The 19889-nt window shown below is 40.1% G+C and overlaps 1 protein-coding gene across 2 annotated transcripts in view; it reads right to left on the bottom strand.

Annotated features, from left to right (window-relative positions):
- lrp6 (low density lipoprotein receptor-related protein 6) overlaps positions 1-19889 on the bottom strand; it is a 53557-nt gene that overhangs the window by 7745 nt on the left and 25923 nt on the right. The window contains exons 8-16 of one of the 2 annotated variants that reach the window (XM_042403043.1): positions 19022-19238; positions 16279-16568; positions 14519-14745; positions 13752-13936; positions 11472-11798; positions 9230-9432; positions 8928-9139; positions 5958-6148; positions 1393-1602 (exon numbers count right to left, since the gene is read on the bottom strand). In XM_042403043.1, coding sequence (XP_042258977.1) covers positions 1393-1602; positions 5958-6148; positions 8928-9139; positions 9230-9432; positions 11472-11798; positions 13752-13936; positions 14519-14745; positions 16279-16568; positions 19022-19238 — 2062 coding nt within the window. The remainder of the gene's footprint in view (positions 1-1392; positions 1603-5957; positions 6149-8927; positions 9140-9229; positions 9433-11471; positions 11799-13751; positions 13937-14518; positions 14746-16278; positions 16569-19021; positions 19239-19889) is intronic. The other variant, XM_042403044.1, reaches the window with a different exon arrangement.

The raw sequence follows: 19889 nt of genomic DNA, 5'->3' as shown, positions 1-19889 counted from the left end.
AAGCAGCTTCAGCGGGATAGGATTACTTCAGTGTTCATCATTCAGGATGTTTTTACCCGCAGAGGTCTCCTCCTCTCCAGAACAAACGGACCCGCAGATTAAAATCATTAAAATACTAATTAAAGCTGTTTCACCTAAAAAATCAATATTTCTCCAACGATGTTTGACGATGTACGGGCTGTTAGCCGAGCTGCTGCTAACGTTTGTCCAGTTTATTTCTCTGATAACTTAAGATCCAGACGTCCAATGACTAAAATCCTTCTTCCGGCTAAAAGATATAGTTAAAAACCACCTAAATTTATCATGAAAATGTGGCTTAAAACTGAATAAAAGTCAGTTTATAACAGTTTGTGTGGAACAACCACAACGCCGATGTATTATCTTGTATGTGTGTAAGTTACTCTTTGGTAGACGCCATTGTAGCGGACAAACACAGCGCCGCCGTATGCATCTGGTGCGTGTTTACTCTTTGGTAGAGGAGGTATGACGCCATCGACAGGCGACCAAATGAAACGGTCCGTTACTTTGATTAAATTACAGATTTCTCTGAGTTTGAACATTGTTGGAAACATTTGGGATAATGTAAGTACACAACTCAACAACATATATAACATAGGTCTAGTTGTTTTTACACATTTTAATGTGGAATAATTACATATTAGAGCTTTAAGAGCTTCAAGTGTTTTAATGTCATTTATGTGAAAGCTGCTGTATAAATTAGAGCTGCATTGATTAGTGGAAGGACAGATAATAATCCTAATTCACTATTTTAATAGTCAAAAATTTGCTGGTTTCAGCTTTTATAATGTGATGATTTTCCATATTTGAGTCGTACGTGACAGTAAAGTGTTGATCAACTTTGACTATTTTCTGAGATTTTTATCATTTTTGTTATTTTTTTTCTGTCATAAATGAGTTTTAATCACTGATGTTTCTAATGTTTACTGACAAAACAATTAATTGAGAAAATAATCAGCAGATTAATCAATAATGTAGCTGCAGCTGTTCATTTAATACTTCCTAAGCTGCATGTTTATGCAACTATTTAACTATTTACAATATTTTCATATCTGCAGCAGCTGATTGTTTAAAATGTTTGTTTTCTTTTGTCTATTTGAACAGTTTCTGTCATTTTTTATACCAAAGTTGTTTTTTTTTTAAATGTTAAATATCTGGATTTAATTTACATGTTTTACTCGTTTAATGCAAAATAAAAATCTTGATTTATTTTAAATTTCATATAAATATTAAAACCAGAACATCATTTCCTGTTTCTACTTAGAAATATAAACGAAGTCTCCATTCGTGTCTGTAAACTGAGTCGAGCGTCTCTCCGGTTTATAATCAGGATGTTTACGAGGTCAAAGGTCAGGCGGCGGCGGCCAGACTCACTGTACTCTCTCATGTCCAGCTCGTGGACGGCGTGGATGTCGCTCAGGTAGGCGATGCGAGCCTGGATCTTGGTGCGTCCCTCTCTCGTGGTCTTATCGATGCGTTCGATCATCTGCTGCTGCTTGTCGATCCAGTACAGGTGGTTCCCGAACACCGTCAGCCCCACCGGCTGCAGGATGTTGGAGTCGGCGATCACGATCCGATTGGCTCCTGAAGAGAGAGAGCGGCGGGGGAGAAAACAAAAACAAGGTTGTAGGGCAAAAAAACTTGAGGAACCAAGGCGACAAAACGGGAGAGGAACCGAGGGGGGAGGGGGGGTGGAGGGGGGGGGGCGGGACAGCGACACACCGAGGTCAGCGACCACGTCAACACAGCGCAGCATCTCATACACACTAAACATCTGGAAGATCAGTTATTATATATATTAACATCTGGAGATGCAGATGTGCAGCTTTTAACTGTTAAATATGATAAAAATATTCACTTTCACTCACAAACATGAGAATAAAAACTATTTCTGAACTAGTTTAGAGTTCAGTTGGTTCATATATGAGAATAAAATGAATATTTTGGACTTTTGCTGTAATAAAAATGTTACTTTTTAATGTTTTAACTTTAGTTTTTGGACATTTTTCACTTTTTTTTGTAACATTTTACAGACAAAACAATTAATTGAGAAGATAATTGGCAGATGAATTGATAAACAGATGTTTGTTGTTGTCTTGGCTGGATGGGTGCGTTTGATTTAACCACCAGATGGCGCTACGATGTAACGCAAACATCACTGATCACTGAGTGATGTATTGATCCTATAAGATGTTTGAAAATGTATAAAAATCATAATTCCTGTTTGGATTTGATGTTTTTCTTTGTTGTAAAATGAATATTTGAGGTCAGTCGGACAAAACAAGACGTCAACAAGACGTAACAAGACGTCAACAAGACGTCAACAAGACGTCAACAAGTCGTCACCTTTGATTCTATGAAATTATAAACATTTTTGTACAAATCATTAACATTTTATAGAGAAAACGAGAGAATAAGATTAAATGATCAGCTGCAGCTTGAGAGTCTTACTGCTCAACAACTGTTTGAGTCTTTAAACCCGAGACGTAAAGTTCAAAGTCTTCTGGTCTGTAAGTGTTATTAATCTAACCGTCCTGACGGGGGCGACGCTCTCTGCAGCGACGCCGTCTGCAGCGCCGCCCTCTGCAGCGACGCCCTCTGCAGCGCCGCCCTCTGCAGCGCAGGCGGAGCAGCTGTTCACGCCTCCGTCAGACTGAGTTTAACTGACTGAACAGAAGAACGAACGCCAGAATAAGATTTAAACTGTTGTTGATGCTGCGAGAAGAGCGATGACGCAACAATGTGACTGTGTGTGTGTGTGTGTATATGAGTGTGTGTTATGTGTGTTATGTGTGTGTATGTTATGTGTGTTATGTGTGTGTGTGTTATGTGTGTGTATGTTATATGTGTGTGTGTGTGTTATGTGTGTGTGTGTGTGTGTTATGTGTGAATGTTATATGTGTGTGTCTGTGTGTATGTTATGTGTGTGTTATGTGTGTGTGTGTGTATGTTATGTGTGTGTTATGTGTGTGTGTGTATGTTATATGTGTGTGTGTGTTATGTGTGTGTGTGTGTGTTATGTGTGTGTGTGTATGTTATGTGTGTGTTATGTGTGTGTGTGTATGTTATATGTGTGTGTGTGTTATGTGTGTGTGTGTGTGTTATGTGTGTGTGTGTATGTTATATGTGTGTGTGTGTATGTTATGTGTATGTTATGTGTGTGTGTGTTATGTGTGTGTTATGTGTGTGTGTGTATGTTATATGTGTGTGTGTGTATGTTATGTGTATGTTATGTGTGTGTATGTTATATGTGTGTGTGTGTTATGTGTGTGTGTGTGTATGTTATGTGTATGTTATGTGTGTGTATGTTATATGTGTGTGTGTATGTTATGTGTATGTTATGTGTGTGTGTGTTATGTGTGTGTGTGTGTGTGTGTTATGTGTGTGTGTTATGTATGTTATGTTTGTGTATGTTATGTGTGTGTGTGTATGTTATATGTGTGTGTGTGTGTTATGTGCATGTGTGTATGTTATATGTGTGTGTGTGTGTTATGTGTATGTGTGTTATGTGCATGTGTGTATGTGTGTGTGTGTATGTTATATGTGTGTGTGTGTGTTATGTGTATGTATGTATGTTATGTGTGTGTGTGTGTATGTTATATCTGTGTATGTGTATGTTATATGTGTGTGTGTGTGTTATGTGTATGTGTGTGTGTGTATGTTATATGTGTGTGTATGTGTGTGTCTGTGTTATGTGTATGTTATGTGTGTGTGTGTGTATGTTATATCTGTGTATGTGTATGTTATATGTGTGTGTGTGTGTTATGTGTATGTGTGTGTGTGTATGTTATATGTGTGTGTATGTGTGTGTCTGTGTTATGTGTATGTTATGTGTGTGTGTGTTATGTGTGTGTGTGTGTGTGTATGTTATGTGTGTGTGTGTGTGTGTTATGTGTGTGTGTATGTTATGTGTGTGTGTGTGTGTGTGTTATGTGTGTGTATGTTATGTGTGTGTGTGTGTGTGTGTGTGTGTGTGTGTGTTATGTGTGTGTATGTTATGTGTGTATGTGTGTGTGTGTGTGTGTGTGTGTGTGTGTGTGTGTGTGTTCAGATGGTTTACATTCCTGTCGGCCAGCGTGGGGCACCAGAGAATCACAGGAATGCGGCGAGCTCTGGGCTCAACGCCAACTTCCCCTTTCCAGGCACAAAACTGCCCGTGTCCTTAAAGACGCGGCCTTCATCTGCTCTGTTCACACATTTACTGCCTGACCCTCCTCATCCTCCCTCACACACACACACACACACACACACACACACACACACAGAGGCTGACCTGCACACTCACAGACAACAAAGAGCAGCTTTTCCTGAAACATCGGTCTGTTTTACAGCCGCAACTGAGTCCATTTATTAAGAAAAAGTCTGATTCAGCTTCTTAAATGTGAATATTTTCTGTTAATTTTAGTCTCTATGACAGTAAACTGAATATCTCACGACTAATCAATAATGAAAATAACAGTTCAGATAGTTTGTGTACAGAATTAAACACCAGATCAAACATGATAAAAGAACCTTTAGCCCTCATTAAACTGGATCTATGCAGACAAAAAGTCACGTTTACAGTAAGACGACGTCGAGTTGCAACGATTAGTCGCACAGGAAGATCAATCTAACTGTTTTCATATCCATTGATTAGTAGCTTTAGTTATTTCTGAAGCAAAAATTCTCCAGTTTCAGCTTCTAAAATGTGAAGATTTGTCGTAAACGACAGTAAACTGAACATCTTTGAGTTTAAAACGACTAAACGATTCATCACTGATGAACTGATGATCAATATCAAACTCCGGATTCAAGCAGGTGCTGAGCAGCAGAAAGTCCTTATGTTACATATAATAAGTATACAATAAGTATATAATAAGTATATAAGTATATAATAAGTATATAATAATAAGTATATAATAAGTATATAATACTAAGTATATAATACGTATATAATAAGTATATAATAAATATATAATAATAAGTATATAATAATAAGTATATAATACGTATATAATAAGTATATAATACTAAGTATATAATACGTATATAATACTAAGTATATAATAAGTATATAATACTAAGTATATAATACGTATATAATACTGAGCAGCAGAAAGTCCTTATGTTACATATAAGTATATAATAAGTATATAAGTATATAAGTATATAATAAGTATATAAGTATATAATAAGTATATAAGTATATAATAAGTATATAATAAGTATATAAGTATATAATAAGTATATAATAATAAGTATATAATAAGTATATAATAATAAGTATATAATAAGTATATAATAATAAGTATATAATAATAAGTATATAATAAGTATATAATAATAAGTATATAATAAGTATATAATAATAAGTATATAATAAGTATATAATAATAAGTATATAATAATAAGTATATAATAAGTATATAATAAGTATATAATAATAAGTATATAATAAGTATATAATAAGTATATAATAAGTATATAAGTATATAATAAGTATATAATAATAAGTATATAATAATAAGTATATAATAAGTATATAATAAGTATATAATAAGTATAATAAGTATCGTATCAGCCTGATTATAACCTGCATGTTTGTAGCGTTAATGTTGCTACGCTAGCAGGTTTCTTGCAGTCCTGCAGGAGTCTCTGACGGCTCCTGATGAAGAGTGATGAAGATGTGTGTTTATATGTAATTATATATATCTTTGTTTTTATAGGTTCATTTTATGTGTATTTTCTTTTTATTTTCCTAAATCTTGTTGCATTTATTAGTATTTTTTCCTTTTGTTTGTTTTATTAAGTTGAGGTCTTAACTTCTGTCACATCTATTTCATTTCTATTATCTGGATTTGATGCTGTTTTATGTTAAGTGTGGACCAGTACTTCCTGTTCTTCCTCCTCCTCCTCCTCCTCCTCCTCCTCCTGGTGTCTAAATGTCGAGTCAGACTCACCGGAGAGGTCGCTGCTCTCGATGCGTCGCAGGTCGGAGTCGACCCAGAACAGCTTCCCCACCTCGTTGTCGATGGCGAGAGCGACGGGCTTCCCGAGGCCGCTGAAGAACAAAACCTCGCGCTCGGTACCGTCCAGCGCCGCCCGCTCGATCTTGGGAGAACGCTCCAGCAGGTTGGTGAAGTACATGTACCTGTCGGACACGGCGAGGAGGAAGAGGAGGAGGAGGAGGAGGAGAAGTGTTAGTTCAGTGTGAGGATTTCTGTCTCGTGTTGGATGTTTGTTTCTGGCGTGTTTTCCTTCTCTGGGCTCCGAAGGAACCAGAACATCTGCAGACTTCATTTCTCAACCACACAATGACCCAGAGATTACTGCGCGAACCCCGGCCCTGAAGGAAACCCTGCAATTATGGCTCCAAACAAGCGACTTGGCACCGACGAGCTACGACGAGCTTCAAGAACTTCATGAGCCCGAGAGAATAAACAACAAGAACAAATTACTGTGTGATTAGAAACATGGCTGCAGTCTCTCTCTCTCTACCTCTCTCTCCCTCTCTCTCTACCTCCCTCTCCCTCTCCCCCTCTCTCTCTCTACCTCTCTCTGTCTCTCTCTCTCTCTCAACCTCTCTCTCTCTCTCTACCTCTCTCTGTCTCTCTCTCTCTCTCTCTCTCTCTCTCCCTCTCCCCCTCTCTCTCTCTCTCTCTCACTCTCTCCCCCTCTCTCTCTCTCTCAACCTCTCTCCCCCTCTCTCTCCCTCTCTCCCTCCCTCTCTCCCCCTCTCTCTCCCTCTCTACCTCCCTCTCTCCCCCTCTCTCTCCCTCTCTCCCCCTCTCTCTCCCTCTCTCCCCTCTCTCCTCCCCCTCTCTCCCCCTCTCTCTCTCTCTCTCTCTCTCTCTCTCTCTCTCTCTCTCTCTCTCTCTCTCTCTCTCTCTCTCTCTCTTTCTCTCTCTCTCTCTTTCTCTCTCTCTCTCTAGGTGTCTGCAGACTCTCTAAACATCTGAAGCTCTTTAATGTTTCCTGGAACTGGATTTAACACCAGTTTAACTACAAACATAAAGAAGAAATCTGGCAAATTAACTGCAAAAAAAAAAAAAAAAAAAAAAAAAAAAAAAAAAAAAAAGATGAAACAAGACAACATCTTGTTGAACTTGATGCCCTTTGTCTTACTGGTGTCCCAGTTCATCTGAACACCCAGTTCAAACTGAAGAAGGAAAACATTTTCCTGCTTTTATATCAATGCAGAATGATATTTCATTATTTAAACAGCAGCTTTATTTAGAATCTTCCCACATCTGAGCCCTGAAGTCTCCTGACTGGTGGAGTTAGAGGAGAATCATGCAGGTAATGAACCTCGCCGACTCAGCACGGCGGTCTGGTTAATCAGGATCCAATCAGCTCAAAGTCCAAACACTGCGATACCACCGGAGATGACGGTTTGTACGACTCTGCACTACTGTGACTGGAAAAATGTAGTTTGCAGCTGATTAACTCGGAATATCTCAATTATTCACCGAACCAGACGTGTCTGCAGACCACAGTTTGTTTGAAATAACAGCAGTAAATAAATAAAGCTGATTGCACGGAGTGAAATGGCTTCATAGAAGGACCTCATCAAAGGAGTAAAACATGCAGATGGTGTTTGATGCAGGATTTAATCTACTGGACTGCTGCTGGTCACATTTTATAATTAATCATTTGAATGTTTACTACAAAAATACTTAAAGTTACAAATATATTCACAAATACTTTATACGGCCAGGACAAACATGTGAGCAGCACGTCTCCATGTCAGCCAGCAGGGATCAATACGTTTAGTGATAGATAGATGTAGATTTATCTTTTACTGAACTAAAGACCCTGAACATCGTCGTCGTCTTTGTTTTCTCTGCACGTTTGACGTCTGTGTGTTCGTTTTCTGAGATAAAAAGATATAAACTTTGAAAAAACTGCATCACTGGAGCACAAAGTGTTTAGTGAAAAACATCATTTCTGTAAAAATAACAGAAAATGTTTTAAGGTTCAACTGTAATAACGTGTTTGTTCAACCGGTTTCCTTTCCTTTAAGGGTCACTGCAACTGTGTGAAGACATGAACTCGTGTGTGTGTGTGTGATTATCGGCACGTCATCGGTATCGGCTGATCAAAGCTCTAAAATGAAATATCGTGGATATAGCGAATTCTGCCGATTCTCCTCCGCCGCCTGACTGTGTTTCCCTCCACGGACTGTTTCACCCTGACGGTCCCAGTGTTTCCTCCGCAGGCTCCACTTCACTCAGAGCCAGGGCTAACGTTAGCTGAAAGGCTAGCTGGCTGTGCTTCCCTCCGGTCATGCAGCGGCTAACGCTCCGCTAGCCTCTAAGCTAACGTTAGTCTCAGCTCTTGTTATTCAGGTTAAAGTGGGAAGAAGCAGCTGAGTGAAGTGCAGCCTGCGGAGGAAACACCGGGACCGTCAGGATGAAACAGTCCACAGAGGAGCTGCTAGCTCGGCTACACAGATAGGAAACCCCTCGGCTGACAGGATGTACCACTCTGTACAGAAAAAACAAAACAAAACGTCTTCTGTTTGGTTTATAACGGCGGTTGTCAACCAGCGTATTAGGTGCATTACCGCCACCTTCTGCTCCGGAGTGTGGACCAGAGATTAAATCCTACACATTAATCCTGTCTGTCTAATAAACTCAAAGAAAACTCTACTGCTGCTCCCACTTGGCAGGTTCATTAAAGTTTTAACGCTGAGCTCCTGAACTCCAGTCTTCCTAAGTTCTTCCTTCATATATTGTCTTTCTTGATCATACTTAGTATAATCTATGCTTGCATGCATAATAGTCTCCTCAACCAGCTGGAATAAATATGCGCATATATCAGTATCGGCCACAATGAGTTGGAAATATCGGCATATCGGATATCAGAAAAATCCCTAGTGTGTGTGTGTGTGTGTATGAAGACATGAACTCGTGTGTGAGGACACTGACCCTCTCTCTGGGTTGACGACGATGGCTCTGGGTTTGTCGTGTTCTCCTCGCAGCACGACGCCGACTCGGCTGCCGTCGGTTCGGGTGACGTTGATGACATTGGTGACCTCGCTGGTCCAGTAGATGAAGCGGCTGTAGATGTCGATGCTCAGGTCGTACAGCTGCAGGCCCTGGCTGGGTCCTCCCAGCGAGCTCGACACCACCGTCATACTCTGAGGGGGAGAGGAGAGGCGGGACGGCGGCGGGTCAGAGGGCGGCGGTACAGACGGTTTTACCGCAGCTCTGACGGTCTTTGAACTCACCTGGTTGCCGTCCTCCTGAGCGCGGCGGATGACGTTCTGCTTGGAGTCGATCCAGTACAGCTGTTTGTCCAGCGGGTCGTAGTCGATGGCGCGGACGTTCCTCAGGCTGTGGATCGGCAGGATGATGTCGGGACTCTGCTGCTCATCGATCACCATACGATTAATCGCCGTCTTCTGGCTGAACAGCAGGAAGGACGTCGGCGCTGCAGCAGAGACGGAGAAACATTTAAAGCAAGAATAAAAGTCTAAAAGGAAGACGATGAGGCTGAAAAGATGAAGAAAACTTTGCTGTTCTGGGCAAAAGATGTAAAAGTTTGTTCTGCAGGTGTTTGAGGTTCATTTCAGGTCTAAACTACACTTTCTAACTTTCAAAATGTTTTCATGTATGTGATGTTTCCAGTTATTGTTGATCCTCTGCTCACAGAAACACCTGAACAAGAGATAAAAGGCTAATGAATGAATGAATGAATGAATATTTTCTTCTATGACAGTAAACTGAATGGTTTTGACATTTGATGACGTCGTCTTTGGGAAATACTGATCATTTCACTGATTTCTGGTCATGAAAATGAAAATAATCGTCAGTTGCAGCCAAACAAACAACAAAACTATTGATTACAGCCAGCTGACCAAATCATTATTTTAATCATTATTATTTAAGACGTAGCAACTTTTAACAGCTTGTTAAATACACGTAGAGAAAACCTGAGACTGCAACAATCAGCTGTTGCTACTATTTAAAGTATTTCATGTAGTGGAGACGTAAACATCGCTCACTAATTCACTGCATCTCCGTCTAACTATTGGTAGTTAACAGCAGCTGGGAATAAACAATACGAATATTTAATGTCACATTTAATAAACAGTAGAGTCCTCTGCCTGAGGGTGAGGACTCTACTGTTTATCATGTGTTTGTTTCTTTATTATTACGCCCATTCAGACCTAAATTTGACCCCCTAAACGTGCTCAAAAACTCACCAAATTTGGTACGCACATCAGATCTGGTGAAAAATTTGATAAAATGTAAAAATTAACCCCTAAAGTGCCAAAATGTGCTCTCTAGCGACACCTATGTAACTAAAATGGCCGCCACGGCCCGTAGGAATGTCGTAGAGAGATTAAACCAAAACTCAATTATTTGTCTTATCAAGACCTACAAATCACACACTGACACCCCTGACCTAAATCCAACAGGAAGTCTGCAATCAGCCTTTCAAAATAAGACTTTGCCCCAATTGTCGGCCCCAGAACAAACGCCATCTCCTCCGAAGGCGTTAATGGTATCTGCTTCAACCTTTAATAGATGACTTACGACACTGTGCTGAAAAAAGTTGTTAAAAACTTTGTAATAACACGAACGGTTTAGATTTAATAAACACTGAAAGTTGCAGTGCCACATCACACTTACAATGTAAAACAATGGGGAGGCAATCTATGGGCATGAACTTTGTGTCAAACAGAGGCTTCTGACGTCTAAACTATAAGTCTGACCACTTTCAAACCTGTATCAATGGATTCACCACGAAATTTCCTACTAAAATATGATTTTTAATGTAAGATTTGGCCAAAGTCATGGGATTTATGAGGATATTTCACAAGAAGCGTACTCTAAAATCCTCCTCTCCAACTGCTCCTGGTGATGTCACTCCCTCAGTGCTGTGAAACATTCCGCAATACACACTCATTATAAAACCACAGGAGGAGCAAGAAAAGACTTTAAAACTCACACTCTAATATCTCAAAAACAATAAAAGATAGAAAACACATGTAAATTCAAGATTTGTAGGTCAAAGTCTCGTGACTCATTTAAAGTTCAAATGAAGTTTGTATCTAAAACTATGTGGAAGCAGTAAATGTTCAAAAAGGTGTGGGTTCACTCACACTCTCCATTCAAAATAAAAGTCTTTCCTTTTCTAAAAATAGACTTGATGAAAATTAGGAAAATAATTTGTTTTCAATTTACTAATTGAAATTCAAGTGAATGGGCCCAAAACTTTCATGATTTTGATGCCACAGGTGTGAACAAGACAGACATGTCTCACCCTGCAGAAAATTCTCATCCTGTCAATCAAACTTTCAGAATAAAAGCACACCACACTTGTAAGAAATATCCCTCATTTTTAAAAAGCAGACTGATCTGATCTCGACGGGCCAGAGTGCGAGGTCCCGACCAACGCTGCTCGCAGCTTTAATTCTAACTGGTATGTGTGTGACTGTCAGACAGTCCGGGTCCTGGTCTCACCGCTGCAGGTCTTGTTGTCCTGGTTGAGGGAGAAGTGGGCGGGGCATCCGCAGACAAAGCTGCTGACGGGGACGGCGAGGCAGAGGTGGGAGCAGTGGCCGTTGGTGGAGGCGCAGGCGTTCCAGCCGCCCTGCCGGGACGAGTGAAACACCAGGATGTCCATGACGTAGTCCAGGTGGCCCTGGATGACGGTGCGGTTCTGCCCGCTGGTCTTGTTGGCGCGTTCGATGCTGCGCTGGCTCCAGTCCGTCCAGTAGATGTAGTCCTGGTACTGGGTGAGGCCGAAGGGGTGAGGGAGGTCGTCGGCGATCACCTCGCGGTCCTGACCTGAAGAAACAGACGCAGAACGTCATCGGTCACGTTGTTTTAGTTTATCATCGAAGGTTTTATACGTCTGACAGGTTGAATTATTGTTTTTAAATATTCATTGATCAACTTTTTCCAACCGAAACAAGAAGAAAACTCACTACATGTATTATAATTTATTATTATTATATTATATAAAGCATCCAGACTCTCTGGTCTGGATCAGGTCTGCTTTCTGTCTCCAGAGTCAAAACTAAACCTTCAGTTTTTATGCTTCAAATATCTGAACAAACTTCCAGAAAACTGCAGATCTGCTGCAACTCTCAGTTCTTTAAATCACAGCTGAAGACTTTTATTAAACCTAATTTGAGGGTTAATATTTTACACTGCACTCTAACTTTTATTCTCTTGTTTTATCTGACTTATTCCAAATTTAACACTTTTTAATTGTTTTTATTTGTCTTTTTGCTTGTGTTGGCTCTATGTAAAGCACTTTGAACTGCCTTGTTGTTGAAATAATACTTTAATAAATAAATAAAATGCATCAACTGATTGAGCCGTTTGTATTACGATGAAAAGCAGCATGTTGTGTTTCTCTCTTTACTGCACAACATATAAAACTTTAATTTCCAGATTGTCAACATTAAGTAAACTGACACTGAAAACTGAATCTTTGAGTTAATTAAGTTAATGCACCTCAAGCTGCTGCATTCATAGTTTTCATCATGAACTGAGCCTCTAAATATCTCTAAACAAGGACACAAACAAACAACCCTAAAAAGCTTTAACATGTAAAACTACTGTAAGAATCTGTACTTTGTTTCCATATTTTAATCTATTGTCTTCTCATTTCCATGTGTTTGATGTATTCTTGAAGTTTGTGCATATAACTGTATAATTATAACAACTTTTAACACCCGACACAAGACTGTGTTTCAATTTCATGCGAGTATAATTTTGTTTTTGCTGCTCAATAATGTATAAACGGAGCTCGTCGTTCTCCTGAGCTTCCACTCGCATAAATAAATAAGCTTAAATAAATATCAAATCAGTTTTGTTTGCTTCATATCTTCACTTTTTGTTGAATAAATCTCAAAAAGTCACGATAATTAATGACTGAAACTAAGAAAGCAGGTGTCAAATAAAAAAGTGCAGAAACTAATGAAGCGGTTTGTTGCAGCCGACATCTGCTGCAGGGTTATTTTCTGTCCTCGCCGTCCTTCGCCAAGACTGAGGCTATTTTCCTGCACACAAAATTGGTAGTGTTGTCAGAGCGGTGTGAGCGTGTGCTGAGCCCGGACTCTAATAGCAGTATCGTTTTTTTTTTTTTTTTTTTTTACGAGTTTTAGAGCTGAGGAATATTATTTCGGGTCCTGGTTTACATCCACCGGCGCGCTGAGAGGGAAAAACTTCAGGATAAAAAAACTCGAGGAAATAATACTAATGAATGAATGAATGAATATTTTCTTCTATGACAGTAAACTGAATGGTCAGCTGACCAAATCATTATTTTAATCATTATTATTTAAGTCGTAACAACTTTTAACAGCTTGTTAAATACACGTAGAGAAAACTGCAACAATCAGCTGTTCCTACTATTTAAAGTATTTCATGTAGTGGAGACGTAAACATTGCTCACTAATTCACTGCATCTCCGTTTAACTATTGGTAGTTAACAGCAGCTGGGAATAAACAATACGAATATTTAACGTCACATTTAATAACAGTAGAGTCCTCTGCCTGAGGGCGAGGACTCTACTGTTTATCATGTGTTTCTTTCTTTATTACTACGCCACTTCAACCCTAAATTTGACCCCCTAAACATGCTAAATACGAGGAAAACAGAGCCGGCGGCCGAATGAGAGAGAACATGCTTCTTCTTCCTGTCATGTGACGCCAACACAACAACACAGAGAGAGAGCGTAACCGCACGCGTGTCGGCGGTGACGTGACGTGACGGCGTCTCGCGGTTACCGAGCATGTTGGAGGACTCGATCAGCGTGGTGTCCAGGTCGGTCCAGTAGAGGCGGCGCTCCGCGTAGTCGATGGTGAGTCCGTTGGCTCGGCCCACGTCGGCCACCAGAGTGATGCGACCCGTCCCGTCCATCGCCGCGCGGTCGATCTTCGGCTTCCCGCCCCACTCGGTCCAGTACATGTACCTGAAGGGGGGTGAAAACATTTAATTTAAACCTTTAAATAACAATAATATAACATATTCAAGCTGCAACTGTTTCATGAAGAAGAAACAAGATATAAACTAATAACATGTTAGTTTCATTCATGTCAACAGTTCAACTACTTTACATCTGAGAGCTGCAATTAGATGCTTAATTGATTAGTCAGAGGACAGATAATGATGTCATGTGTTATATCAGGCGACTATTTTGATCATCGCTGAATCATTTTAGTATTTATTTTAATTAAAAAATTTAATCAAAAACATAACAGTCAGATTAATTCATCATGAAAATATTCATATCCATCTGCTTTCAGTCGTTATATTTTCACACTTAAATGTTTTTACTTCTGACAAACAAAACTTAATAATTTACATCTGACATCAAACTTACATCTTTCATTTTATACATTTAATAACCTGATTTATCTCGTTAACACTTTAACACTTTTAACTTCTTTCAGCACATTTAAACATCTTTCACTGCAGCGTCTTTCAGTCTCTAGTTCTTCCTGCTTTTTTATTTATTTATTTATTTATTTATTGTTGTTATGTTTTTTCTCACCCTTCAGCGGGATCCAGAGCCAGAGCTCGAGGACTGTCCAGATCCTTCCAGACCAGGACCTGCCGGTGCTGCCCGTCCAGCTTGGCCACCTCGATGCGGTTGGTACCGGTGTCGGCCCAGTACAGGTTCTTGCCCAGCCAGTCCACCGCCATCCCCTCCGGGTAGTCCAGCCCGAACTCCACCACGTGCTCCAGAGCGCTGCCGTTCATGAAGGCCCGACTGATGGTCTGCAGGGAGAGACGAAGAGATCACATGACCCTTTATTTTACTCTCTACCAGCTCCTGAGGGAAATATCTGCTCTGTAGCTGCTAAATGCTCCACTATGTTCACCAGCTAGTCTACAGCTAACTGTTAGCAGCTAGTCTACAGCTAACTGTTAGCAGCTAGTGTACAGCTAACTGTTAGCAGCTAGTCTACAGCTAACTGTTGGCAGCTAGTCTACAGCTAATTGTTAGCAGCTAGTCTACAGCTAACTGTTAGCAGCTAGTGTACAGCTAACTGTTAGCAGCTAGTCTACAGCTAATTGTTAGCAGCTAGTCTACAGCTAACTGTTAGCAGCTAGTGTACAGCTAACTGTTAGCAGCTAGTCTACAGCTAACTGTTGGCAGCTAGTCTACAGCTAACTGTTAGCAGCTAGTCTACAGCTAACTGTTAGCAGGTAGTGTACAGCTAACTGTTAGCAGCTAGTCTACAGCTAACTGTTAGCAGCTAGTCTACAGCTAACTGTTAGCAGCTAGTCTACAGCTAACTGTTAGCAGGTAGTGTACAGCTAACTGTTAGCAGCTAGTCTACAGCTAACTGTTAGCAGGTAGTGTACAGCAGCTTTTTACAGCTTTTACTCTGAAAACGACGCTATGAGACGCTGAGAGTGAACCAGAACAGCCGGACAGATAAACAATGAGCTGAAACTCACTATAAAGCTGCAGAGTCGCTGATAATTCTCTGTAGGTTCATCACTTCCTGTTTAAGCGTTTATTATAACTTTTCTTAAAAATTCATAGTTTATATTAATACAGCAGCAAACAACAGATACATTAATAAACACATATCTGCTGACGACTACGTTATAGAGATAATTATCTGTAGGTTCATCACAACGAACCGAGCATCTTTTAAACTGACTTAAAAACATTAAAATAACTAAAATATTAAAGCTTTCTTAAGTCTAATTAAAGGGTGATTTAAAGATTTTAAACCCTGTTTAAAAGTTACAATCCATTAATGTCTCTATTATGTTCTTTAATCCAATAACACCATCATTTAATCAATATTAACGGGTAAATTAATGGCATTTTAAGGTAAAAATGATGAATAAGATGCATCATCAGGCTTTGATTGTTAGTAGATCAGTTCATTGTTCAACATTCATTTTAGTAAATGTATTTAATAATAGATTTACGATCAGTCTGAGTAGATTAATCAATCGACAGTTAATTAGTCGCAACTATTTTGATAATTAAATAATTGTTTTGGTCGTTTTTTCACATTTTATGACTTTTTAATGTCGTTAAATAAACAGAATGAAGCAAAAAGTGAAAACATGAGACTGTTTTGTTTGTAGGGATTCAAATAACGATTATTTTCATTATTGATTCATCTTTTTGACTAATTGATTAAAAACAATGAAAGACGTCACAGTTTCCCATTAGAGAGGAAACTGTGACGGAAGAGTGAGGAAGAGGAGAAGGAACCCGGCGTCTCCTAGGAGACCGTTACCGCTCCTCGCTGTCGGCCGGCAGCCAATCAGCAGGCGGCTCACCTTCAGAGTGATGTCGGTCCAGTAGATCCGGTTGTCGGTGACGTCGAAGTCGAGCGCCGACGCCTCCTTGACACCGGTGAGCGGGATGGCCACGTTGTTGTTGTTGGTCTCCAGGGAGATGCGGCGGATGTCGGTGTGGCGGGAGAAGAGCAGGAAGGCTTCGGGGACGATGCAGGTCTGCATGTCGGCGATGAGCTCCAGGCCGATGGGACAGCCGCACTGCACGCCCTGAGGCTTGTAGAGGCAAAGATGGCTGCAGCCGCCGTTGTTCTCCGCACACGGGTTGGTACCTGCGGTCAGAGGAACCTTTAACCTTTGACCTTTCAGCTGAACAACGTCCACGTCGGGAACAGCAGCTGATGTTTCCAAAAATGAACTTTATTCAATCTCAACTTTAAGTCGCTGAACTGCTCAGAAAAGCAGGTAAATCCATCAGCTGATGAAGATCAAGTGATACAGTCAAAAGCTCCAGAACAGCTGCTAAATGGACCTTACATAAAACATCGACTGAAACATGAAAATAAAACATGATTCTGACAGAAAGAAGATCTGCTGACGTCTGCAGCTGCAACGATTAGTCACCAACTATTAAATTTATCACCAACTATTTTGATATCGAGTCATTTTTTAAAGACAAAAACGTCTAAATTCTCTGATTCAGCTTCTAAAATGTGAATATTTTCTGGTTTCTTTTAGTCTCTATGACAGTAAACTGAATATTTCTGACCAAATGTTGAGGAAAATCAGTGTAATGCAACTGTTTTTGATTATGTGTTGAAGATTTATGATATAATACACTCATGTATTGTTTCATGTCCTTTAAAGCTCATATCAACTGTCTTAATGTGAGCTTCTCTTTAGTGTCATAACCAGTAGAACCAGTGATACCTGAGGGGAGGTACTGGGACCAGTGAGAGATGCAGGGAGGATCAGGAGATCAATGATGATGATGATGATGATGATGATGATGATGATCAACTTTGCCTCTGAATGAGTTTTGTTTTCCTGAAGTTCATTAATTCTCCACCACGCGAACAACTTATTGATTAATCAAGAAAATAATCAACAGACGGATCAATAACGCGTCAGTAGCTGCAACTGACGATTCATTTCACTGCAAAATGTTTTGTTTTGTCCACAAAGACTAAAGGAACCAGATAATATTCACCTTAAAGAAGCTGAATCACAGAAATAAAATGACTCAAACTGATTAATTAATTATCAAAATAGATGGCGATCAATTTAACCCTTTCATGCATGAATTATGATAACCTCAGTCAGGAGGGTTCTTATTCCCCTTTAGGCATGAAAAACAATATTTGAACTTCTTTATTTGATTAATTAATTCTTAATTTAAATATTAATTAATTAATTAATTGATTCTAAACCCATCTAAACGCATCTACAACCATCTACACCCATCTACACCCATCTATAACCATCTACACCCATCTACACCCATCTAAACCCATCTAAACCCATCTAAACCCATCTACACCCATCTACACCCATCTACACCCATCTACAACCATCTAAACCCATCTACACCCATCTACACCCATCTACAACCATCTAAACCCATCTACACCCATCTACACGCATCTACACCCATCTACAACCATCTACAACCATCTAAACCCATCTACACCCATCTACAACCATCTAAACCCATCTACACCCATCTACACCCATCTACAACCATCTACAACCATCTAAACCCATCTACACCCATCTACAACCATCTACACCCATCTACAACCATCTACAACCATCTACACCCATCTACACCCATCTACACCCATCTAAACCCATCTACACCCATCTAAATGCATCTACACCCATCTACACCCATTTAAACCCATCTACACCCATCTAAACGCATCTACACCCATTTAAACCCATCTAAACCCATCTACACCCATCTAAATGCATCTACACCCATTTAAACCCATCTACACCCATCTAAACGCATCTACACCCATCTACACCCATCTACACCCATTTAAACCCATCTACACCCATTTAAACCCATCTACACCCATCTAAATGCATCTACACCCATCTACACCCATTTAAACCCATCTACACCCATCTAAACGCATCTACACCCATCTACACCCATCTAAACCTATCTACACCCATCTAAACACATCTACACCCATCTAATAGCTGTCCACTGCAGTGATGAAAGGGTTAATAATTGGCAACTAATCTGAACGCAACATTCAACAGTCTCTTCATCTCCAAACGGTTCTACTTTAACAGTTTTTGATGTTTTCAGTTTCTGTCTTTGAAGCTCAAAACTTCCTGCAGATATTTAACATGAGACTGGAATAAACACGTGAACATGTGTTTGTTTTAACGACTAAATGGACAAGTGTGATTCCTGGAGTCCAGGGAGGAGGAGGAGGAGGAGGAGGAGGAGGAAGGGTATCAGCTGAGTTCAAGTGTTGATATTATTATTATTAATGTGAGAGTCTGCAGGACTGAACACGACTTCAAAACATTAAACTTCATCTGGAGGTGATGAAGACAGAAGGTCCTGATGTAACTTTATATTTATCACATATTCATAACTAAACTTCACTGTTGTTCATATTATGCAGAATAAATCATGAACTTATTGACTCAGATTCATGTCAGAACTTCTCATCTGTACGTAACAATAATTCATAATAATATGATTATCAATCAAGGTGATCTGGACCTGACATGAGGAGGATTGATTGCAGCTGCGACTCACCGAAGCTCTTGTGGACGTACGTGGCCTTCAGGCCCATCAGGTCGGGCAGCTGGTCGATGATGAACTCGCGCTCGGCGGTGCGTTTGTGGACGCGCTCGATGCTGCGGCGCTGCCAGTCCGTCCAGTAGATGTAGTCGCCCAGCAGAGTGAAGCCGAAGATGTGAGGAAGTTTGTCCTCCACCAGCACCCGTCGACCCGTCCTGTCCATGTTCATCACCTGAGAGACACACACACACAGACGGGAGCAGAGTTATCACCTGACACACACACACACAGACGGGAGCAGAGTTATCACCTGACACACACACACACACACACACACACACATAGACGGGAGCAGAGTTATCACCTCACACACACACACACACACACACACACACACACACACACACACACACACACACACACAGACGGGAGCAGAGTTATCACCTGACACACACACACACACACACACACACAGACGGGAGCAGAGTTACACACTGAGCGCGCTCAGAGCTGAACACTTCCTGTTACTATATTTTCTGCGTATTTTCAGGTCTCGTGTATTAATGTTGTTTATTCACTAAAGAGATAAAAAAACATGAGATTTAAACCATTTAGAGCAGAAAGAATGATGCTGATCTGCTTAATCAAGCCGCCAGAATTAATCAGCAACTATTAATCAATTAATTATCATAGTCTTTTATCAGCTGTGAGAATAAACAGATTTTCTCCAAAACATTTCTCGTTTCCAGCTTCATGATATTGAAAACGTGTTTCTTTCCTGTTTGTGTAACTTGAACATGTTTCAATAACAAGTCGATCAATATAAAGTGATCAGTTAGTCGTCATATATGACAGTAAACTGAATTGTTAGACGGTTTTATAC

Source organism: Thunnus maccoyii, chromosome 23 (assembly GCF_910596095.1).
Source record: "Thunnus maccoyii chromosome 23, fThuMac1.1, whole genome shotgun sequence".
Lineage (NCBI taxonomy): Eukaryota > Metazoa > Chordata > Actinopteri > Scombriformes > Scombridae > Thunnus > Thunnus maccoyii.
The sequence above is the reverse complement of the archived record's forward strand: the minus strand, read 5'-3'. Positions and strand labels throughout refer to the sequence as shown.